A 25,092-nucleotide genomic window follows, 5' to 3' on the forward strand; every position below is an offset into this window, starting at 1 on the left:
TGTTCTTTGGATCCAACCCCAGGCTTCTTGCAGGCTCATTACAGGAAAAGGCTCCTGGAAGTACTGGGCTCTCTTGGGTGTGGGGTGTGTTTGGGAGCAAATGATGACCCCCCTGACTCTCACCTGTTGGGCAAGCTGGGGGAACAGCTGGCTACTGAGGTTGCTAGCCTCCAAGGCCTTTGCCACTTCCATGGTCCAGTAGGTCTGGCACCCAGCAATGGTCACCTGGCCAGGCCAGTTCAGAACCCACTCAGTCCTGGGCATCTGGGAAGATAACACGGTGAGAGCTGACCTAGGCAGCTGCCAGTCCTGGCCCTACACTCTTTTTTCTTTAAATGTCATCTGTGATTCAGCCTTTTAAACTCTGGGCTCAAATTGTTAATCCCACTTCAAAAGTAGAAAAGCCATTTGGGCTTCTCAGGGGTGGGCAAATCACCACTTCCTCAGCAGAGGAGACCTTGAAGTAGAGGGGTAGGAGTGCAAGACTTGGGGGACCCACAGCCCTGGGTTCAAACCCTGGCTCTGCCACCTGCAAATCACATGCCTTTGGGCAGAAAAGATCTCCAAACTGACTGTGTAGGATAAGGCTTAACTCCAGCTCAGCAGCTGGCTGTGGGGCTGGGAGAGGTCATATGGATGAAGTCCCAGCCAAGGCCTGGCACACAGTGAATGCTTGAAACATAACAATGGTGACTGAGGGTTATTAGGAACAAGTCTCAGTTTCTGGACTGTGTTTTCAGATTCCTTCCTGAGCAGGCTGCAAGGACCCCAGCCCCCAGAAGCCCTTGGCTGACAGAAGAGCAACAGTCAAGTCTGTTACCTGATATGAAGCAGGCGGGCAGCCCAGCTACTGCGATGGAGCAGAGAACACTGACAAAGGAGTAAACAGAAGGATCACCAGGCTTGGAGGCTGTGCTGGGGTAAGAGGCATGGCTTACCAGGGGATAGGCCTTGATGGCCCTCTCAATGATGTCCCGCATGCTGGTCTTCATGCTGCGTTCTACCTCCCGCAGCCAGTCCTCCACATTGCTGGATGGGTAGATAGAGAAGGACAACTGCACCTCCTCACCCTCTGCCGAGTACATGTGTGTGATCTCGAGGTCCTCCTGGAACAGCAGCTATGGGAGAAGCAGGTGAGAGAGGGGGTTACCCAGGGGCAGGGGGGCGGGGAAGCCCAGAGGCCCTACCTACCACAGCCCCAGAGCTGACTCGCCTGTGTCTTTCACCTCCAGAAGAGAGCTTCACCTCAGGGTGCCTCACCTGAGCATCTCTCTGAGCTAAGCCTTCCCTGACACTGTCAGGGAAAGAGGCAAACCCTGCCTGTGAGTACCCCAGCCTGCTCGGGCCTGTGCAGCCTCCCTTGCAGGCAAAGATGAGGATGAGGAGAGTCAGAAGCCTTTGGCCTCATGGGTTTCTCTACCCAGCCAGCACCTCAGTATATTGGGAGAACATTAGTCCCCTGGATGAGTTGGGAGCCAAGGGCCCCCCAGCTCTGAGCTGGGGGTTCTGCAGCTGACCTTCCTCCCATAGGCCCTAGGTGTATCTCCAAGGGCCAGGAATCTCATTCGCCACCTCGTTTCCTGCTAAAAGGACTTTGGGCAAGAGAAGAGCTGTTCTCCTTGGAAAGGAGTCCCTGTGCTCCTGGCCCTGAGCCCCAGGCCCTGAGCCCCAGACCCAATCACCTACCCGGGCGATGTTCTCGAAACACTTGCGCAGGTGGGGCTGCACGGCAGTGGGGTCCTTCGTCTGGGACAGGATCTCAAGCAGTTCATCATCTGACAGGAAGTAGAATCTGGAGAACAGGAGTAAGGGAATGGGTTGCGTGGCTCTGAGGTCCCAGCTGCCCCAGGATTGCTGATACCCCTGTGCTTCAGCCTGGGCGGGGTGCTTGATGCTCCGGCTTTGTGGGGAGGCACTGACAAGAGTGGGCATGGGCTGGTGCTGCTCACCTGGGGAAGGCACTCCGTTTCGTCTCCAAGTACTCGCTGAGACCCTTCTGCACCATGTCCAGCAGCTTGTTGCAGTCCCGCAGGCTGTCTAGCAGCCTGTGGTCAGAGCACACATTGATCACCTGCATGTCCCAAGCCAGAGAGAAACTGGAAGTGAGCATGGTCCAGCTGTGAGGCAGCAAGGCTCAGAGAGCACCCACACTGGCCAGAGACCCGCAGTGGGGCCTGGGAAAGAACAGGCGCAAGAAAATGGCCCTGAGCCAGGGGTTGCAACCCTTACCCGTCAATCCTACAGAAAAAAATCTACAATCAAAAAAATTAGGGTTAAACAGAGCTAAGTGGTTTGATTTGCTGCAGGATTTATCAGGGCCTTTAAAGTGCTAATGTGGACTGCATATTTCTAAGAGGAGAATCATCAACTGGTTGTGTTTCAGAGAAGCATGACTGGGGAGCCCACTCAGGAGTCGCAGACCAAGACCAAAGCCTTGGACTTGTCCTCCAATCTTTCTTGTTCAGGGAGAAATGAGACCAGGTATCTCCCAAAAAGGTGACCAGGACCCTTAGTGGTCCCAGTTGCCCCAATCCATCCCTATGTGAGCTTGCCTCCCGATTCTCGTAGGCATTCTTCATAATCTTCCTCCAGATCCGTTCCATTGTCTGGTAGCGCTTGCTCTCCACAGGCAATTGCCGGTTGATGTCCTCAGAGCTGAAAATGGGCTCCAGGTAGAGCCAGGCCCTCTGACAGTTCAGCCACTCCTCTAGCACCTCCTGGGCAAGGCATGAACTATTAGGGCCCAGAGTCCAAGTTGGGTCCTGTCTCCCAAAACCTGGACATTTCACCCCACCAGAGTGCTGGGCAGAGCACTGGGTACCAATGCCAGTGTCTGTGGGGGAAATTTCTAGATACACTGTCAGCCACAGTACTTTAGGGAACAAAGAGGCTGCATGGATGTCTGTTCTTTAGAGAAATCTCAAGTTCCCCATGGGACCTCTGAGCCTCCAGTAGAGCCAGGAGAGCCACTGTTCCCTATGAAGAAATGGCACTCACACCAGCAAACCCTGAAGTAACAGAAGAAAGAACTCCAGTGCACGGAAGACCAAACCAGCCTCTTTGCCTGGCAGGACTTTCAGGCCTATGACCCCAGGATTCTCTGAGGTATATCGGGACTTGAGACTGAGATCTCTAAAAGACTCTCTGAAACATCGGTCCAAGAGAGACATCTTCGAAACAGTCTCCAAATTCTGTCTCCAAATTCACTTTTCAAAATTTATCTCTTGTCTTTTCCCCTCAATGCAAACTCATTCATTCATTCTCTTCCTATGTGTGCCAGCTCTGTGCCAGGCGTGGACCAGGCCCATGAGGGCACCAGAAGAAACAGAGGGGAACAAGATGTGGTCCCTGCTCACGAAGAGCATACAGTCCACTAAACAGCCAGTTCCTCCTCTGAATTACCAGGGGCCTGGCATGAGTGAGAGGCTCTGCAAGAGGCACCAACCATGGTTAACACCTGGCAGGCTGTGTGAGGGAATCAGTGAGGGATGCTTGATGGTGAGTCTTGGAAATGGAAGGTGGGGATGGAACTCCAGGTGGAGAGGACGGTGTGAGCAAAGGAGGGAGACCTAGGGACAATGCTGGCCAGCTCAGACATATCTGGGTCATCCAGGGAGCACAGAGACAATCCCTCCTCACTTGGCTTCTGGCCTTCACTGGAGGTTTCTGAACATCTCCCAGGAAGGTCCCAGGGAAGGGGCTGTCGGAATCACACTGGTAGGCCTTAAGGCTCTGCAGACATCCCCTTCCTCTGGCCTTGAAAGCCCTGAAGAGGGGCAGTCCCCAGTGCCCTGGGACCCTCACTCCAAGTAAGCTCCAAATGAGATGGGAATGAGACTCAGGGCAGAGTGAGAAAGAGCATCAAGGAACCTCAGGACCTTGTGGTGTCAAGCTCAGAAAGTTGCAAGACTTGAGGTACTAGCTGTCCCAAGCCCAGGCAGTCCTTTGGAGGTCTGGTGGCAGCTTTCATTCCTCTCCTCGGCCAGAGCTCCTGACTAAACACTGGTCCACCCCCATGTCCTGAACTGTCTCCTGGAAGAGCCCCATTCTTCTCTGAATGAGAGACCTATCAGAGTCAGGAGCTGTGCAAACCTGGGCAAGGCAGTGGATTGCTTTGAGCCACCTCAGACATCATAGCCACCTATGAGATACAGGGCTACAAGGGTGGGGAGGAGTAAGGGACTCCCATGGAGGGTCCACCTGGGTCAGCTTCAATTTGTTCTCCCAGGAGTAAATGCGTTGCTCAAATGGCTTCTTGTAGGGTGAGAAGGACATGCTCTGGGTCATGACGATGTGGTCATCGAGCAGCTGTGAAGCCTCATCTGGGCTCTTGAGGATGTAGGTCTCTGTCTCCTTGTAGGGCAGCACGTTGAACAGGATGGCTGACCACTCCTTCTCCATCTTGTCCAGTGCCTGGGGTTGGGGATAAGACAAGCTGGGCCCTGGGAAGGGGCTGGCCTGCATGCTGCCTGACCAGCACAGGGCAGGGATGAACAGATGCTGTCCTTCTGACAAATACTCTCTGTTTGTCTGGTCAACAAATCCCCCATGGGCCCTCATCTGAATTCGAGGCTGACTAGCTCTACACATGTGTGCAATATGCATGTACATATGTGTTGGGAGGCAGCTAAGGTGCTGGTTAGGAGCTCTGGTCTCAGTTATAGCTCTTAGTGGCTATGCCGCCCCGGCCAGTTGCTGAACCTCTCTGAACCTTAATTTGTTCACCTGTTAAAAGAAAGGAATACTATCTGCTCCTTCCTGGAAGAAGTAACTCCAGAGGAGTAACTGAGTAATAACAGGGATGGTGGACACTGAGCCAAGCACTTCACGTACATTATTAGTTCACTTAACAGAATGCACCCAACCCCTGGACCTGGTGAATGACCCCAGGGATGGGGCCCAGTACTGTCCTACTTCCAAGCAGTTGGCAGGGTGTGGGTGGGGCAGGGTGGGCCTGTTGGTGGCTGCCCACCTGTTCAATGGCATACTCCTTGCCAGCCACCTCGGCCACCTTGCTGATACTCTCAATGTGGTCCTGTAGGTTCATCTCGAGGCACCGGGCAAAGGTCAGGTTGGCTTTGGGTTTGATATTAATGTTGATCTCATTGGACAGCTGCTCCCAGTGCCGGTTCCGCATGCCAGGGTTGCGCAGCCCCTGGATCAGCGGGATGTATGGCTTGAACTCCTCAATGCGGGCCCGGATGTCCAAGGCTACTTCCTGGCAGGCTGCGGGCAGGGCAGGTGGGTGTGAGAGGCAGCCAGCACAAGTAGGGAAGCAGGGGATAGACTGGTTTGGCCACCTACCTGGGATGTCCTTGAACTGCTTTACACACTTGTGCATAGTCTTAAAGGACTCAATGACATTCTTCTCCAGCTGCTCAGCATCGATGGCTGACAGGGGGTCATTCATCCAGCTCTCGGACCAGCGCAGCCAGTCAGATGCTGTGGTCCAGAGGTCCAAGTAAGGCTGGAACTCCTTCACCATCCTGGAGAGCTTCTCATACTGCAGGGGCAGACAAGCTGGATCTGCCTCAGGATGCTCCCAAGTCTCTCTCTACACTATTCCTTCTGGGGCTAGGTCTTTTCCCTTTCCTTGTTCCTGGTTGCTGTCCCTGATCCTGTCCCAGAGGACTTGGGCCTGGCCTCCCTTCCTCCTGTCTCCCACAGACTCTGAGCTCTGAATGGCTGAGCAAAGCCTGCACTGACCCTCAGGCCTCCTGCCTGGCTCCAGCCAGCCTCCTTGCCTTAAGGGCCAGGGGTGGGTTATCTCCTCTCTGTAGCCTGCTCAGTAGTGCCTCCCAAATGCCAGAGCCCTGCCACCTGGAAGCCGGGTTCTACCACAAATGCCACGTGGCCACAAATACCATGGGCTCTTCCTCAAACCCGGGAAGTTAGGGGATGGTGTGCCCACAGGAGGCCTACATTGGTGATGGGCAAGTTGAAGATACGTTCACGGTTGTTGTAGAGTATGGCCAGCTGCTGGCAGTCCTTCAGCTGCTTCTTGACCCGCCGTACCTCATTGGCAATCTCATGTGCTCGGGAGATCTCCACGTGGGTAGAAAAGCCAGCTACCACCAGCTATGGGCCGAAGAGCAAGAAGTTAGAGGCTTCTGTGGCCTTACCTGTGTCCATGTGACCCCCTACACACCCAGGGAGCTCGAAGTCCCCGGGTATTAGCATTTCCCAGTTCTGAGGGCACTTTCTTCTCTGGGAGTGAGCAAGTTCCTGGTCCATCACAGGCAGCTGACTACCCCGTGGTAACAACAAGGTCAGAGGGAGACCCAGTTCCCTGAACACTGTGCCCATTGCCCACTGGGCATGGAGGATACAATAGGAGAGTTGGAGTTCTTTTCTACTCTGAATTCTTCTGAAGTTTGCTGCCCAAGCACCCCTCTGGCCTTTCAGTGCATTCTTTTAGTCATTTGTTCATTCATCTATGAATTTGTCCATCACACATTGACATAGCAACTCCTGAATGCAAGAAGTGAGGCCTAGTCCTGGAGAACTCTGTGTGTGTGTGAGGTGGGAGACAGTCCCAGCAGAGCCTCAGCCAAGCCTTACCTGTAACCCTTCCAGCTTCTCCTGGAAGTTGTTCTGATCCATGAACTGGATTTTGCGGAATTTCTCCTCATCTTCGAGATGCTGCTGCCGCACCATCTCTATCTGTCCAAGGATCTTAGAAGGCCAGTTGTAGGCAGCCCATCTGGTGAGACAGGGGTGGGGATTGGGGGGAATGTCACATTGAAAATCATAGGTGGGCAGACCAGACAGGGGGACCCAGGGTGAAGGGGAGAATGAAGGAACCAGGTGGCAGCTAGATATAGCCAGGGTTAGACAACTGGGAAAATGAAGTGAGCTGGGAGACAACTACTTCTTATGGTGTGGGCCTGCCTGGCAAGGGAGGCAGGCCCTGCCCTAGGACTGTGGTCTGGATGCTATGGTCAGTAGCCAGGGAGATACAGATCTAATGTGCCCAGTGCAGTGAAAGGGCAAGGGAGAAAATGGTGTTAGGAATGAGAGGAGTGATTCTGAGGCAAATTGACAGCCTCTAGTCTACATTTTCCTGGTGACCAACCAGGGCCCACAGGCCAGCTTCCTTCATATCACATATCAGATCAACTCCCATCGCCTGGCTGCCATGGGGCCCTGTGGGATTCAGGGATTCTGTCGGCAGCTGGCCTAGAGATGCTGATCCCTGGGGAGGCCCACCCTGAGCAGTGGGATGCCCTGTAAAGCTGGTGCCTTGGGGCTGCCGGGCAGGGCTCCCAGGAGACAGTGCCAACCTCTCCTGAACTCTAATGTCCTGGAGGCAGCTCTAGCTTGTGGGCAAGGAGTCTCTGGGGCCTTGGTCCCAACCTAAGTCCATTTATACAAGGCTCTTGAGCTAGGTAGGGACATGTGCTCCTCCCCTGGGACTGTCCTGTGTCAGGCTGATGATGGGATAGAGAATGGAGACAAGGTGGGTGTAGGCAGTAGGGTCCCTAGGCCAAAATCCTCAAATTATTTCCTTCTGCTCCGCTGGCCACCTAGCCCTGGTCCTGGCCCATGTGGAGCCATGGCCTCTGACATCTTGGCAGGACATTTCTGGTGTGGCTACATAGCCTGTGGCCATCAGAATATTTGAGAGCCACTGTGGCTCAGCACCTCCCCACTCATCTTCTGCTGTCCATCCCCTGCATGGTGGTGGGACCTACTCACTTGTCATTGAAGTCATCTGTGCTGAGGTTGTAAAGGAATTCATCCATGACCTCGTAGTCATCCATGACCTTTGCGATCCGTTCCTGCAGGGACAGGTGGTGATGAAGGACACGTGTGCGTGGAGGGTGGAGGTAGGGGTTATATGACTGGAACCAAGGTGGTTGGGTGCTAGAGAGAGGCTCTCTTTCAGAGAGGGTAGGTCTGGGATAGGGGAGGAGACATGGGGTTTAAGGCCAGCATTGGGCTCGGAGCTCCACAGACCATGACTACTACACTTCCAAACTCTAGCTCTTGACCTATATCTTCCACCCTCCTGACCTCCCAGACAGCATAGCTCTGGACCTCCAACATGGAGCTAGCCTTATAGCCCCCTGCCCTGAGCTCTACCTGTTCTCTGTTTATCTACCGCACCTCCAGCCTCCTGGCTCCTGATCTCCCAGCCCCTGCCTGTCTCCAGCCCCCTGACCCTGAACAATGGCCCCGTGACTCCCAGTCCCCCGTGTGCCCACCTGACCTCCACCCCACCAGGCTCCTGGATACCTCCCCCCACACACAGCCCTTATACGCATGCCTCACCTCCAGCCCCACCAGCTTCTCGGGGATGCCCTTCATCCACTCACGAATGTCAGCCAGCTCCTCAATGCTGTTCGGCTTCTCATAGATTTTGCGGCTGATGCTGCGGAAATCTTCACAGATCTGGTTGTAGGAGGAAGGCTCTGCGGGAGGCTGAGTGCCTCTCCCTTGCCTTCCTTGGGGCCTGCTCCTCCTCCTTGGTCCCCAGTGTCTCCATATAGGTAACTGCCCCCACCTCATTACATCCTGCAGCCGGCTCACTGGGGATCTGAGGCCTTGCAGTGGGGTAAGGGCATCACCTAATGTACTTCACCCTCCCCAGCCTCCTGTGCCAAGCCAATACACACACGCATGCACGCACGCATGCACGCACACAGGACTTTGCACACCCTCAGCTCTGTGAAATGATCTCAAGATGTCTTTTGTTAGGGGTTCCTAGAAAAGGAGGTGACAACTCCCTTCAATCTTGGGATCCCTCATATGGGATAGTTTCCTGCAGACAGGCAGGTTCAAGGCAGGGTGACTTCTAGATCCTTTCTGCAGACACCTCTGACCCTGTCTGGGGACATCTTGCTTGTGGGAGTTCACCATGTATGTGAGGGTACATGTGTTGCTGTGGTCACTGAGGCCAGGCAGGTGGGCACTTACGTCATCCACCTCCTTGTGCAGGTTCTTGCCCAGGATGTCCAGCATAGAAGTGGCCAGGGCCTTGCGCTTCTTAGATAGGCTCTGCTTGACATTGTCGACATTAATGTAGAAGGGCCCAATGATGATGCTGCTGGGCAGTGAGTTGTCCAGGATCTCTTTCTCCTGTAGGTGGGTAAGTACCACCTCCCGCACCTCCTCGGCTGATGGGCAATGTGTCTGGTAGGCCCTGTGGATGGCAGGTACACATGAAAGGCAGAGGGTAGTGAGAGTGTGGGTAGGGATCACACAGACACACAGACACACTCAGAATCACACACACACTTGAGGAACGTGGCGATGTCAGTGTTGTTCAGCTCCAGGAACTTTTTGTACTCCTTGGCATAGGCCTGAAGTGGGACCATGGCTTTGCGCACAGTGTTGGCTATGGTGGCCCGCAGCTCTTCCACCAGTGGCTCATGAAGCCCCACCGACTCCAGCAGGGGGTCGCCGCTGATAAAGATGTCCTCCATCACCAGCTATGGAACAAAGGGTTGGGGGCACAGAGCTGGATGAGCCTTGCGGCAGGTGTGCAGAGGGGTTGGAGATGTGATCAAAAAACTGAGTGGACAGCCGTGTGGCCAAGCACTGAGACCATGGTGGGGGTAGGGGCAAGAACTGGGGCTGTGGACTAATGCAAAGGCAGAAGCCCCACATGATCCACCAAGGGGCAGCATCTTCTTCTGCCTGTGCCTGACTTAGCCCATTGCCAAGGAAAGGAACAATTGGGACAACCATGTCACTGATGGCACTGATTGACCAGCAAAGATGACGAGAGGACTGCAGTTACAGAGGCTGTTGGACGAGGGGCTTGAGCTGTGTGCAACTCTGTTGATAAAGGGGAACTTTTGACTAGAGTGTGATGGTCGGTCTGTGTCTATGCCTTAGCTAAAAAGAGAGGTCAGGATCTGGGTGGGATCAAGAGGGTTGGATCTGGGTCAGACATGACTATGGCAGGAGTGGGTTAGCAAGCCCACCTGGCATTGCAGTTCTGATACTTAGCAACTATGTGACCCAGCCTCCTGGGCCAAGCCAACACACACACGCATACACGCACGCATGCATGCACACAGGACTTTGCACACCCTCAGCTCTGTGAAATGATCTCAAGATGTCCTTTGTTAGGGGTTAAACTCTTCCCAGCCAAATGACAAAATGGGCATGTTAATGTTTCCCAATTCAGTTCATGGAGAGGATAAAATGCTGAGCACACTGCAGTCAGGTGGGAGGTTCATGATAAAGTTGAACTGCTCTAATACTTGGGGCAGCACGCTGAGGCTTGGGTAGCCACTAGCAGCCAGGGCAGCAGGTGCCCCAGGCCTCAAACTGTGGCTGTACCTTTTCCAGCTGGGGTACTGCGTGGGTGGCCAGGATGCCCTTGTCGAAGAGGTTGAGCAGAGACGACTCGAACTGCTCCAGTGGTGTGCTGTAGTGCACCCCTGAGCTGTCCAGCACCAGGTCCACAATGAACAGAGGATTCTTCCGGGGTCTGTGGGGCAACAGCTAGGTTGACTGTGGGCAGGGACCTGAGGAGTCCTGTGTGCAGCAGGCCCAGCCCTCTGCCCTTACTGCCAGAGTGATGGCCCTTGAGCTTCTCTATGCATGAGACTTGCTTCCTCTCTCCTCCCAGAAAAGTCCAAGTGACCAGAGGGAAAGATCTAGAATAGCCAAACAGGCTCCTCTGTTCCACTTTTCAGATGTTCATGGGCACTGGGGAGAGGGAAGACCCGCCACGTGGTCCTGAGGTCATCGGGGCAAGTCGGCCAGGCCCGGGGCACTTGCAGTTCCCTGCTCTCCCTGAGAACCTACCATCCTTCACTTCAGATACTCACTACATGTCCACAGACAACTCTCAAACCTGGATCCCAGTCCTGCACTCTGGAGTGCCACCCATCCACCCATCTGGACTTCTAATGGCCTCTCAAACATCCTCTGTCCCCTGACTCCTGCCAGCTATCTCCAGGGCTCCAACCTAGGGGTAGACTCCAGAGTCAGCCTGTTTCCTCCCTTCTCTTCCACCCCCTCCATTTCCTCCTGCAGCCACGCCCCACAGCACTTCTGCCCATGCACTGTCCCAAATCTGTCCCACCAGGTCCCAGTCCCATTACCCTTTGTCTAGACAATGTCAAGAGCCTTGGTCTAACTTCCCTTCTGACTCACTTGTTCCCACAAATCCAAAGCATCATTTTAGAATATAAATCAAATCATTAACTCCCCTCTGATGGCTGTTGACCACATTTAGAATAAATCCAGCCCCAACCATGGCCCCAGGAGGCTCTGCATAATCTGGCCTGGTCCCTGGCACCTCACCCATGTCACCCTGATCAGCCCTGCTTACCCTCCCTACTCCAACCACACCTGCTAGCTTTACCTTCCTTGACTGCTCCAAGTTCTTTCTCCCCTTCATTCCTCTGCATGTGCAGGTCCTTCCACCTGCCCCGCATCTCCTCGTGGCTGGCTTCCTCTCAGTCTCAAGTCTTGGCTCAGAGGTCACTTCCTACCTGGCCCCTGGCAAAGCCCTTTTCCCCTAGTCTGTCATAGCACCTGACAAGATTGGCAATGACCGTGTCTATTTATTTTCTTGCTGTCTGTGCTCCTGTGAGAGCAAGGGCCATTCTTCCCCTAAAACCCTGCCTAGTTCACGGCTCAAAGAAAATTTCTTGAATTAGTAACTCAGTGACTGACTGAGAGAATGAAGATCACAGAAGAAATGCAAGCCAAGGCTGGTGGGACATTCCCCAGCAACCAGGGCAGGAGGCAGGCTCTGCCTGCCATCCAGGACCTGACCTTGTACCACCCTAGTGACTGTGGCCTGGCAAGGAATAATTCTGGTGTCAACAATTGCCTCTGCCAGCCAGGCCCCACCTGTAGGGGCTGTTTATGAGGTCTTCGCCCCAGACCATGTCATCAGTGCAGTCGATCACACTGCAGCAGGCGTCGCTGATGAACTGTGAGAAGCTGGCCAGTGAGTCCTGCACCAGGAAACGCAGTGTGTCCTGCAGCATGTACTTGATCATCTCCATCAGCTTGCGTAGCTTCGACATGAGGTACACCTCCCAGTTGGTCTCATAGAGGTTGTACCAACCCTTGCTCATGTCACGCAGGCTGCTACGCATGGCCACCTTGAGTGTGCTGATCCAGCTGTCCTTGAGGAACATCTGCACCTGGAGTGGCCACAGGTGGTATCATATGGCCACCCCAGGGACCTACTGCCTACAGCCATCACGCTCAGGAACTCTAGGCACCGGGGTGCTCAGGCGGCCTTAGGACTTAGATGACCATGGAGGGATCTCTCTGCAGCCCCAACTTTCTGCCAACCCTGCCAACCAACACTCTCCTGTGACCCTGGGGACCAGGGCTGCTCTGGGGGGAGGCGAGAGGGAAGGGAAGCAGAAGGAGGGAGACAGGAAACCTGGAATGACACAGAGAGAGACACACACACACACAGAATGGAGTAGAGAGAAGAAGAGAGAGGGAGTTTTTCTCCTAGGCCATCTGATAGTTGTCTTCCATGAGGCTGCACCCCTTTTCTCTCACATCCTAATCGTCAGGTAGATACGGGGCACATGGGGGTTCTGCTCTCTTTTCTAAGACAAAGATTCTGCTTCAGAGGCCACCAGGGTTGGGATGGAAAGCGACTGGTTCTCCTTTTCTCTCCCAGGTGAGCCATCCCCCTTCGTGCCCACCTCAACATCCCTCAGGTCTGGGAAGAGGTGAGGCCTGGTTTTAAGGAAGATGGTGCTCACAGCCTCACTGCTGGCTGATGAACCCTGGGCCTCCCCAGGAGCCCCTGGTCTGCACCTGTCAGCTCCAAGGCTCTGGCCTGCATGCTGCTGCTCTCTGTCCTGGATGCCCACGCACCTGGGAGAAGGTCTGTGACTGGATCTGCTCGAACTCTTCCAGGCGGCTGTACTTAGACAGGTTTGAGTGGAACAGGGCCATGGCAATCACTTTGTTGCATTCAGCCCGAACCTTGCTGAGGGCTGTGATGACCTCCGGCCGTGTGAGCAGGGACACAAAGGTGAAGTCCTCCTTCTGCTCCTGGAAGGGGTACTCGGGGACACTTACCAGTCCTGTAGGGTAGAGGCCAAGGGCCAGTGTCTTAATGGCCTTTGGCCTGGGATACACCAGAGATCCGGACAGATCTAGAGAGTGTTGATGAAGGGATACAACCCCTGCCTCCTCCCTGGAAGAGTCACATGTCCCCAGAACCCCTCTTTTCCCAGTGTGCAGTCAAGCACACTGCAGCAAGCATCACTGATGAACTGTGAGAAGCTGGCCTGCAAGTCCTTCATCAAAAAACACAGTCTTCAGTGGCCCCAAGGCCCCAGTGAGGTGCCCGCTGTGGGGTGAGTAAATGAACTTCCTCCTGGCCCCTCTGAGTCACAAACCCCTTTGAAAAAAGTGAATGCTGTAGACCCTCTCTCCATCCGCTCCCACCCACTCTGCACACAAGCCCTGAGGACCATCTAGGGCCTGCCATGGAGTGCCAAGAAAGGAAGATGTGGGTACCAGGGCCCTAGGAATGCCCACTGTCCATGCCCGAGCCAGCTTCCTGGGCACTTCACGCACATGGAAGAGGGGTCCAGAAAACAAAATTAGCAGGGATTGGAAGCTCAAAGCAAAGAGGGCTTGAGGGGTCCGGTACCCTGTTCTGAGACTCAGTATGCCGACTGTCCAATAGGGCTGCAGCAATGCCAACCTACTCTTACTACTGAAGGAAGAAAGGTCATATGTACCCAGATCAGATAATCAGAGCCCTTTTCATCCACTTCTGAACAACTGCTTCCCTAATACACCTTTACTTTGCTACTTGTGCACTATTCAGACTACTATTTTTAAAAAGAGCCTTCATTTACCATCCTCGTCCTCACTTCCATTCTCAGATCTCTAGGCAGTTGGGGAAAGGAAGGGAATAAATCCTGGGAACAGGACAGGTCCAGGGTAAAACCAAACCTCTTCCTGGGACCCAAGAGGCCCTTCTAGTTGGCTCTGCATCCCTTCCTCTCAGGTCATTTTCCCTGTTCCCACCCACAGAGTATCAGATCTACAGATGATCCTAGAGGGAGGGTTGGGAGGGGCTCTGGGATCTGGCCAGGTGGGTGGCCATAGGGAAACCTTTGCCCAACATCCTCACCTTGCTCGGGCACCTTCTCCTCCTCCTTCTCAGGCAGGGTCACATAGGAAAACGTTTCAGGCTTGGAGGAGACAATTTGATCAAAGTTGATCTTGTTCATGCTGCGCTCGTAGTCCAGGTTTACTTCTTTGGAGAGATTGCTGAGGTGCTCCAGAACCCTGCCCATGGGGACCAGAAAAAGGGGAGTCAGGGGGTCTCTGCATACCCTGTCACTCCCACACTGCAGTTTGCCTGGGGCCCAGGCTCTGCTCTGGCATGGGCCTGGGACTATAAATTTGGGGCTTCCCCTCCAGATTCATGGGTATACCTCCCATGTGGACTCTGGCCACTGACCTCCATCACCCGTGTCCACTGCCTCCTTCATGCTACTCTCACCCCTCACATCTGTCCCTGACTCTGCCCATTTCGCTTCTTGCTTCTCAGTGTCATCTAGTGTAGGCCTCCCCCCCCCCCCGCCTAGTTCCCTCGCTCCCACCCCTGTCCATACCAATACACTCCCCACAAAACTCAAATCTGATCACTCCTTTTCTTGCTTAAAATCCATCCCTGGGTCCCCTGGACCCCAGGGTAAAACCAAACTGCTTCCTGGGACCCAAGAGGCCTTTCTAGTTGGCTCTGCATCCCTTCCTCTCAGGTCATTTTCCCTGTTCCCACCCAGTCCAACCACAGGCAGCCACTCTGAGTTCCTGGGTGTGTGTTGGGGGGGTGGGTTACCAAGCTCTCACTTCCCTCAGAGCCTCTGTATACATCATTCCCCTCTGATCGACCTAGCCTCCTACTCTACCTGACAATCCCCACTTCTCCCCAGGAGTTTCTGTCCTGGGCATATTTTGTCCTCTCTAGATGAGAGCATGCCCCACTTATGCTTCCAAAGTGCTTCTCTTGTCTCAACAATCTTACTCCTTTCTGCTGGTCAGTGAGCAGAGCAGCTGAGGGATAGCATATACATGGAGCTGTGACCAACTCATGGTCATTTCTTTAGAGCCTTGAGCGGGGCCTGGTATTCCGAGGGTTCCCAGTACACAGGGGTTAAGTGCACACATACAGAGATGAATGAAAGTATGTTCATGGCTCAGCGCCCCATGTGACCAGCAGTGAACACTCTGGTAGGAGATGGCCCAGTATACCCAGGGGTCCTCTTCTTACCCAAGGGCATCCTTACCCAGTCCCTGGCCTGTAGTTCTCTGTTGGTGCTTCTCTGCTTCCCAGACCAGTAGGCTCAGCTCAAGCGTTACTTCCTCCAATGATCAATAACTGATGCATGTATAAAATCAAGCTCTCTTGTTCTGTCTCCCTCAGGACAAATCTGTGGTGTCATTCATGCTCCAGAGTTCCCCATGGGATCAGAGGCTAGACTTCTCCTAAATCTACATTGTTGCCTAGCTGCTTTCTCTACCCTATCCTGCCTCTTTCACTCTTAAAAGAATCCTTTCAGCAATGCTTACAGATTATTCCTAAAAGGGCTTCACCAATAAATCACTTATACGAGAATCCCCAAACTGGACTTTGCTTCTAGGGAATCTGATTTATGGCAGGACTCAATGGGCCCTGGACCTCTGCTTCTGTACATTGGGGATGTACAGAGCCCTGATGTACTGAGCCTGGGACCTCCTGCATCAGATTTCTTGTTACAAATAAAATAGTGTATTTCCCTGCTGTCTAAGCCAATCGGAGCCTGGCATCTTTGTCACATACAGCCAAAAATATTCTAAATAATCTGAAACACAAAAAACGGAATTCTGGACAACCATGGTAATGGTAGCCACATCAATTCAACTTTCCCAGAATACTCGCGAAAAAAAAAAAAAAATGAGGAAGAGGAAGAAGAAAAGCAAGGACAAACGACACTACCAAACCCCACACCTTTAGCATAACTAGAATAACTTCACTTTATCTTTAAGTAGAGCTAGTGCTCACACTCTTGTGGCAAACCTTCATAGAGAACAGGGGCAGACGGAGAAAAAAACTGCAAAGAGGGAGTAGTGTTAGTAGTGGTAACCCTAAGATTGATCTAAAATCCTGTCAGAAAGTCCTCCTCGACTGCAAAAATACTAAACAAGAGTCCTGGCGAATCAGAGCACTTACTACAAGGAAGGATGACATGCATGCATTCAAGGTATCATTCTTTGAAAGGCATGACTAATGAGGGGGAAAATAAAAGAAGAGAAATTTTTTGGAGATTGGAGGGTGATGGAAAAAAAGAGAGTGAAAATTAGAGTCTTGGAAGATAAGAGAGAACAAAAAACTTGGAGGGCACACAACTCTTCTTTCCAACACACACACACACAGCCATTAAAAAAAGAAAACTAGTCTGCTACACTAACAGAAGAGGGCACCCTTGAGCTAGGAATCTTGTAAACCATCCCAAATCCATGAAATGAATAGGTGAAAATAGAGCATATTTTTGTAATGTTACTATAAGAAAAAGAGAGAGAGAACATGATGAAAAGTATCATCCACTCCTAAAAAAAAGAAACAAAGACAAAAGAAAAAACTAACGCAACACCTCAAACTGCACTAAAACAAGTATTTGGGCATATGAAAAAAAAATACGAATCAGAAATTCGAGAATAAAATACAGAATTGGCCAAATAACAGGAAAAAAGATATTTGTTTGAACTCAGGAAAAAAAATTGGAGAAACAAAATTATCTAGGAAGAAGGCTAACTCACAAGGTGCCCTTGGAAACATAAGGTCAAATAAAAATGTAATAAAGTACACTCAAGAAAGGCAGGAATATAACCAAGAGAGTAAAAATGACAAAAGGAAAGAACTAAAAAACAGGAAAATAACAAAGAGAATAAAAATGAAAAAAGGAAATAACTAAAAAAAGTCAGAAAGTGGTTGAATTTGAAATTGGCAAAGAAGCAAGATAAATAGGTAGATCAAAAGATAGATAATAGATTTAATGAAACCGCTGATGAAAAAAAACAAAACAATGAAACAGAAGTAACGTTTAAAACTATAATTCAAGAGAAACATCTAGAAACAAAAGAATATTTGAATCTATGTATTTAAAAGACCCATTGTATATTTGGGAAAACTGACCTAGAATAATCAACTCTGAGACATACCCTAGTAAAACGATTAGGCTTTAAAGATTTAAAAAGTCCCCAAGGTCTTCAAACAAAAAAAAAATAAAACAACTTACAAGGGAAGGGGTCTTAGTTAGACTGGCATCAGACTTCTCAAAAGTAACAGACAAAGCAAGACAACAAAAGAAGAGCATTAAAAAAAAAAAAAAAAAACTCTAGGAATAAAAGTGTGATCCAAGAAGTTTATATCCAGTCAGATTGTCCTTCAAGTTTTAACATGCAAGAACTCTAGGAATGTTATACTCTTGAGCCCTTTATGAGGAATCCACTAGAAGAGGAGCTTTACTCAACCAAGAGACCGATGGAGTTCAGGACATACTACCCCTAAATATGGCACCTTGGCATATTGAATGTTTTAAGCTGAAGGAATTTAAGAAATGGCAGGTGCAGGAAGAATGCTTTGACATTCTCCTGAAGTAGGTCGAAGACCCTTTTGTGAGAGGTGCTCTCCCTAAGGAAAGGGATGTCCTTAGCTCTAAGATGGAGTGAAGCCAAGAGGAATCTGAAGGAACAAGTCTTGCTAAGTGTTACCCAGTTTACTACCCTTAGTCTTATATCCTTTTGTCCTATCACATGTTCCCATGACTTTCCACTTCTCATCAAACTTAGCATAAAAATGCTCAGTTTGAACCATTTCAGGTCTTCATTTCTTTATGAAGATTCCCATGTGAAGTAAAACATCAAATAAATTTGTATGCTTTTCTCTTATTAATCTATCTTTTGTTATAGAACCCCAGCCAAGAACGTAGAAAGGTATAAAGAAAAAGGACCTTTTCCCCCTCTTCTACGAGATGATAAGGGGGAATATCAGAAAAAAAAGACTGATATACTTAGTATACTCGATTGTAGATTTAAGACTAAAACGAAGATAGACATGAGAATGAAAAATAGTATGTTAAAATATTAGGTAGAAAAAAAGCAACTAAAAATGGGAGGAGAAAGCAATGAGGAAAGTAGAATAAGATCAAGGTTTGTTGCATAGGAAATATAGAAGGGAGTTAGAGGATTCCATTAAAAACTGACAAACTGAATATTAAAAGGTTAAATAGGAAAGTGGGGAGTTTTGGCCATTTTTATAAAGGGATAAGTACAAAAGAAACCACTAAAATAAAGGTACAAATCTTCCTAAATACCAAAAGAAATTGAAAAGTAAAAAGCAAACAAAAACAAACAAAAAAGTAAAAATACAAAGAAAACACATGTTGTAGAAAAAGAAACACAGCGTCATATTATAATGCTTATAATAATTGTAACATGAAATAATATGACAAAATTGAGATTGAACATATCAGCTATATCACTTATTACAAAAAAAAGATTTTTAATTTGACTTACAAAGTAAGACCCAACTATATGTTGATAACAAGAGACCTATCTAAAACAAATTCAGAAAGGCTAAAAACAGAGGAATGGTTAAAGATGCATCAGGAAAATGAAAAAAACAAAAAAGGGAGATTATAATTCTGATAGCAAACAAAATTCAGATTAAAGGCATTAGAACTAATCAAGGACACTTTTTAATGCTAAAAGCCGCAATTCATAATGACATAACACCACTACTCTCATTGGACAAAAGTAAGTGAGGATATAAAAGTCATAAATAATGTAATCAATAAAGTAGACTTTATGAAATATATGTATATATAAAAACTTTATACCCTAATAATAGAAATTAATAGAAACATGCCTCTTCTCAAGTGCAAATGAAACATTCACAAAAATTGATTATATGTTAAATGGTCAAAAAGAAAACATCAGCAAATTCTATATAGTAGAAATATTATAAATAACACTTTGATCTCAATATGATAAAACTAGACATTAACAGAAAATTTAACAAGTCCTTTCCATAGGAAAAACCTTAAAATATTATATTAAACAACTCTTTAATGAAATGGGAAATACAAACAGAATTTTCGGAATTTAAAAAAATAAAACACTACATATCAGATTCTATGGACTATTTTTAAAGCAGTTATCAAAGGAAAGTTCATAGCCTTAAAGACATTTACCAATAGTAAGGTAAATAAGTGAATTAAATTCCTAGTAGACACACACACAAACTATAAATATAACAAAACATAAGCCAAAAGAAATCATAAGAAGGAAATAATAAGATAAAAATAGAAATTAATGAGGCAGATGGAGAAAACAGTAGATCAAATTAAGTCTAAATCCTATATATTTTTTAAATTAGCAAACCAAACAAATCACTAAATAATTTAATAAAAGCAAAAAGAAAAAAAAGGAAGAGAATATAACTCTACAAAATAAGAAGTGAAAAGAGGAGGTCAACATTAAAACAGAAGAAAAATTTTAAATTGTATGCAAAGATATTAAAAAGTCTAGATGGCATGGATAATTTTCTAGAGAAACAAAATACACTGAAATAGACCTCATTAGAAATAAGAAGCTTAAACAGACCAATTGTTTCACAAGGGAGTGACCAGATAGCCCCAATGCAACACACATTCTTCCAGAGCATTGAAAGAGAAGGGAAATGTCAAAATTCTTTATACAAAGCAAGTGTAACTTTACTTCAAACCTGATAAAAAAAAAAGTACAAAAAAATTACAGCAACATCACATATCGATGCAAAAACGTCTAACACCATACTAACCAACGAAATCTAATACCACATTAAAAAAATGATACATCATGGCCAAGTGGGATTTAGTAAAGGAATGCAAAGTTGTTTCAATATCAGGAAATCAATTAACATAATATACCATGTTAACAGATCTAAGGAAACAAATCATATGATTATATCCATAGGTCCTTAAAAAGCCTGTGACAGAAACACTTAAGAAAGTAGAAGTAAATGGGCATGTTATTAAATAAATAAAGTCCAAAAGCTAGCATTTTCTTAAGGGGGAAACACTGGAGGCATTTTCATTAATACTAAGAACAAGATAAGGATGTCTACCATTTTCCCTACCATTTGATATTGTACTGGAGGTATTAGAAAATGCAAACAGATAAGAGAAAATAGAATAAGAATTTTTGGAAAAGAATAGTAAAACTATATTTACAGATAATGTGTACTTAGAAAGCCCTAGAGAATCAATAAGAAAACAAATTCAAACATTAAAAGAGTTCAGTAAGGTAACAGGATATAATATCAGCATAATAATATCAACAGACATAGAGAAAATCCCATTTATAACAGCCACAAAAAAGATAAAATACTTAATTAGAAATAAGCAAAACCTATATGAAAAAGTCTTTAAAGCACTCCTGGAAAGACACAGAAGTAGATGAACAAATGGACAAACATTCCTTGTTCTTGGATAGCACAATTCAAGATCCTAAAGATGTCAGCTATACCTAAGGTCATTTTAAAGTACAATGCAATCCCAATAAAAATATCAAGTGTTTTAAAAATAGGGCTTGGCAAGCTGATATTAAAGTTCACATGGAAAAATAGACATGAAAATCCCTATCAAAATCCCAACAATTTTTTTTTTTTGCAGAAATAGAAAAATCCATTTTAAAATTCATATGAATCTCAAGGGACCTCAAATATTCAAAACGATCTAGAAAAAGAAGTTCAAAGTGAGAAGACCAATAATTCTTGATTTCAAAACTTACTAAAAAGCTACAGTAATCAATAGTGTGGTACTGGCAAAAGGACAGATATATACCCAGTGGAACAGAGAGCCTATAAATTAACCCTCACATATACAGTCAAATGATTTTCAACAAGGTGCCAAGACATTCAATGGGGGAAAGACAGTCTTTTCAAAACTCTGTGCTAGGAAAAATGGATATCCACATGAAAAAGAATGAAGTTAAATCCTTACCTAACACCATATGCAAGAATATTAACTCAAAATGGATCAAAGATCTGTACATGAGAGCTAAAACTATAAAACTCATTAAAGAACACATGCGAGAAAGCTTCATAACAGTGGATTTAGTGGTGATTTCTTGTGTGTGACAATAGACAAATTGGGCTTCGCCAAAATGAAAAACTTTGTTTCCTAGTGACACAAGGACACTACCAACAGAATAAATTTGGCGACCCATGGAATGGAAGGAAATATTTTCAAATCACATATCTGATAAGGGATTAATATCCAGACTATATAAAGAACTTCTAAAACTCAACAACAAAAATGAAGCAACTGGATCAAATATGGGCAAAGAATTTGAATAGGCATTTCTCCAATGAAGGATATACCGATGGCCAATAAGCATATGAAAAGATGTTCGACAACACTAATCATTAGAGAAATGCAAAGAAAAGCCACAACCAACGAAATATCACTTCATATCCATTACGATAGCTATTATAAAGAAAAAAAAATAACAGAAAATGGCAAATGTTAGTGAGGATATGGAGAAATTAGGACTCTTGTGTGCTCCTGGTGGGAAAATGAAATGGTGAAGCTGCTGGGGAAAACAGAAAGATGATTTCTCAAAAAATTAAAAATAGGACTTTGCAGATGCTGCTGTGCCACCCAGAGCCGCCCCTTGCCACCCCGCCATGGTCAACGCCACATTCTCTGTTAGCTATGAGCCCTTAGGCCATGTCTCCTTCAAGCTATTTGCAGACTAAGTTCCAAAGACAGCAGAAAACTTTAGTGCTCTGAGCACTAAGGTGAATGGATGTGGTTATAAAGGTTCCTGCTTTCACAGAATTATTCCAGGAGTTATGTGCTAGGGTGATGATTTTACATGCCAAAGTGACAATGGCAGCAAGTCATCTACAGGAAAAAATTTGATGAGAATTTCATCCTGAACCATATGACTCCTGGCTCTTATCCACAGAAAATGCTAAGACAAATGGTTCCTGGTTTTTCATCTACACTACCAAGACCGAGTAGTTAGGTGGCAAGCATGTGGTCTTTGGCAAGGTGAAAGAAGGCATGAATATTGTGGAAATCATGGAGTGCTTTGGGTCCAGGAATGGCAAGACAGCAAGAAGCTCACCATTACTGACTGTGGACAACACTAATAAATTTTCTTAACCATCAGAACATTCTTTCTCTCATCTGCTCATAATAGCCTCTAATCTTTATGCTCTCACTGAGGTTCTCTGGGTTCCACATTTTCCTTATCCATCTCTAAGTCTAACTGGATTTCAGAATTAATTTTATGATTATGAAATAAGAATGCAGCAATGACAAATAGAATTACCATATGATCTAGAAATTTTACTCCTGGGTATATATCCAAAAGAATACAAAGTAGGGTTTTGAAAAGATATTTGTACACCCATGTTCACAGAAGCATTATTCACAAGAGCCAAAAGGTAGACAGACACTCAAGTGTTACTAACGAATAGATAAATAAATGTGATATATACCACTAATATATATATATGTGATATATATCACATATAAATGCGATATATATCAATATATATATCACTATATATATCGCATATATATATATCACAATGGAATATTATACAGCCTTAAACAGGAATGAAGTTCTGACACATGCTATAACATGGGTGAAACTGGAAGACATTATGCTAAGTTAAATAAGCCAGTCACAAAAGGACAAATACTACATGATTCCACTCATGTGAAGTACTTAAAGTAGTCAAATTCATAGAGACAGAAAGTAGAATAGTGGTTGCCATGGACTAGGGAGAGAAAGGAATGGGGAGCTATTGTTTAATAAGTACAGAGTTTTACTTTTGGAGGATGAACAAAATTCTGCAGATGGATGGTAGCGATGGTGCACAATGTGATTGTATTTAATAGCACTGAGATGTGCACTTAAAAATGATTAAAATGGTAAATTTTATGTTATGTATATTTTACCACAATTTTTAAAAATAAATAATTAAAACAAGCAAACATGCAAGAATAGCCAGGAAAACACTGAAAGGGAAAAGCTATAAAGGAGGACTACTTCTATGAGACACTAGAAAATACTACAAAAACATCGATAATTAAAACTGTAGTACAAGTGCATAGACAAACAGAACAATAGAACAGAAAGTCCAGAAATATACTCAAATGCATATAGAAATTAGTATATGGTAAATGTGGCATCTCAAAGATGGTATCTTAAATCACTGGCCAAAGATGGAGGTTTCAATAAATGATGGACATTTAATAGATGCTAGTTAGTCATCTGGAAAGGGATAAAATTGTATCCATACCACACACCATATATAAGAATGAATCAAGAAATTGAAAAGCAAAAATGTGTAACCATACAAGTATTAGAAGAAAACCTTAATATAAGGAAAGGGTTTCTAACTATGACCAAAAATCCAGATGTAATAGAAGAAATGATTAATAATATTGTTTATATATTTTAAGTTATATTGTAAAAATTACCACCAGCCAAGTCAAACTACAACTAAAAAACCAGGAGGAAAAATATTTACAACATATATTACAAATAAAGGACCAATATCCCTAATACATAAATAACTCTTAAAATGAGAGGAGGGGAAAAGCTCAAAAATCTGAGAAAAAATGAGCAGAAGGCATGAATAGATGAGTCACAAAATGATATAAAAATTGCCCTTAATCATATGAAAAGATGGAAAAAATGTTCAGCCTCATAGTATTTACAGACTCATCTTACTTATCTTCTAGACTGGCAAAAAATTAAATAGCATAACAACACACCCTTAGCATGCATGCAAAATGGCACAACTCTTATGGAGGGTAATTTTTGACAATATCTAACAAAATACATATGTACTTATCTCTTGACCTAGCAATCCCAGTTCTCAGAATTTACCCTACGGCTACACCTCCATCAATATGAATATACAAATGCAACAAGTTATTTACTGTAGAATTGTTTGTAATTGCAAAATACTTGCAATGACCTAAATGCCTACATATTAGAGAATGAATGAATAAACCATAGTATATGGTATATCCACACAATAGATTACTATGCAGCTGTAAAAAGAATAAAGGAAATCTTAATGAACTGATATGAATTGATTTCCAGGATGTACTTTAAGTGAAACAGGCAGTGTAAAGGAATGTGTATAATGTGCTACTCTTTGTACGAAAAAAAAAAAAAAAGGATAAATCAGAAACTAGTGACATTGTTATCTATGAGCCATGGTAGAAACAGGGTGGAAAATATGAGAGATGTGGATAGGATGAAATGAATAGAGGTGGAGAGTGACAGATCCCTGAGTATACCTTTTTTGAGTAATATATACTCATGAGTATAATATATATATGGATATGTATATATAGAGAGTATATCTACATTATATATAATGTAGATATATTGCATCTATATATACATATATGTGTATCTGTCTGTGTATGTGTGTGTATGTGTATACATACACACAAATGAACTAAGCTATATTTCATCAAATGAACATATCCCACTAAAGGGAGGTGGGAAGAACTAAACCAAGTAAATTTTGTATAGAGTATTTGGATTATATACTCTCAGGCTAAAGAGAAAAAGAACACTAAACAAATATCAAAGTCAACTTAGGGTTTTTCTTCTAAAGGGTATGGATTAGCAGTTTGAAACTACTTTCTGTGTGTTCTAGGACTCAGCAAATAAGGAAATATTCTATGAACAATTTTTCTTCTAGAGAAAGAAGTAACAAATATATACAAGTGAGAATAAGTGCTGTGGTGTTGGAGTCAGTTTTAAGGTATCAGTATGAACTCATGGTTTTTAACAAATAGATCAACAGATAAATATAGAAATAAAGATGTGTGTAGAGGTTATATATAATATAATGTAATGTAATAATGTGATATATTTCTCAGATTTGTCTGGTTTAAGAGCCTCAAAGCAGTGATTTCCCAGCAGCAGCGAGCACACCTAATGCTCAGATCTTGGCTTCTAAATACCATTCCTCACTAAAAGGAACCAGAGCTCTTTGGAGAAATAGCTGGTTTCAGGGCTAGGTCTAGAAAAGTACAAGATAAGCCCAGAACTTCTTGT

General features: G+C 45.9%; 1 protein-coding gene across 8 annotated transcripts in view; it reads right to left on the reverse strand.

The window, feature by feature from the left end:
• DNAH1 (dynein axonemal heavy chain 1) overlaps nucleotides 1–25,092 on the reverse strand; it is a 71,726-nt gene that overhangs the window by 34,128 nt on the left and 12,506 nt on the right. For all 8 annotated transcript variants that reach the window (XM_036218750.1, XM_036218746.1, XM_036218748.1 and 5 more), the window contains 18 exons: nucleotides 14,093–14,250; nucleotides 12,817–13,028; nucleotides 11,821–12,119; nucleotides 10,294–10,444; nucleotides 9,241–9,434; nucleotides 8,920–9,145; nucleotides 8,275–8,394; nucleotides 7,699–7,781; nucleotides 6,562–6,703; nucleotides 5,923–6,078; nucleotides 5,305–5,503; nucleotides 4,973–5,226; nucleotides 4,201–4,413; nucleotides 2,553–2,717; nucleotides 1,950–2,071; nucleotides 1,687–1,792; nucleotides 939–1,118; nucleotides 124–264 (listed from right to left, as the gene is read on the reverse strand). In XM_036218750.1, the coding sequence (XP_036074643.1) occupies nucleotides 124–264; nucleotides 939–1,118; nucleotides 1,687–1,792; nucleotides 1,950–2,071; nucleotides 2,553–2,717; nucleotides 4,201–4,413; nucleotides 4,973–5,226; nucleotides 5,305–5,503; nucleotides 5,923–6,078; nucleotides 6,562–6,703; nucleotides 7,699–7,781; nucleotides 8,275–8,394; nucleotides 8,920–9,145; nucleotides 9,241–9,434; nucleotides 10,294–10,444; nucleotides 11,821–12,119; nucleotides 12,817–13,028; nucleotides 14,093–14,250 (3,121 nt within the window). The remainder of the gene's footprint in view (nucleotides 1–123; nucleotides 265–938; nucleotides 1,119–1,686; nucleotides 1,793–1,949; nucleotides 2,072–2,552; nucleotides 2,718–4,200; nucleotides 4,414–4,972; nucleotides 5,227–5,304; nucleotides 5,504–5,922; nucleotides 6,079–6,561; nucleotides 6,704–7,698; nucleotides 7,782–8,274; nucleotides 8,395–8,919; nucleotides 9,146–9,240; nucleotides 9,435–10,293; nucleotides 10,445–11,820; nucleotides 12,120–12,816; nucleotides 13,029–14,092; nucleotides 14,251–25,092) is intronic.

This window comes from Rousettus aegyptiacus, unplaced genomic scaffold (assembly GCF_014176215.1).
Source record: "Rousettus aegyptiacus isolate mRouAeg1 unplaced genomic scaffold, mRouAeg1.p scaffold_m13_p_4, whole genome shotgun sequence".
Lineage (NCBI taxonomy): Eukaryota > Metazoa > Chordata > Mammalia > Chiroptera > Pteropodidae > Rousettus > Rousettus aegyptiacus.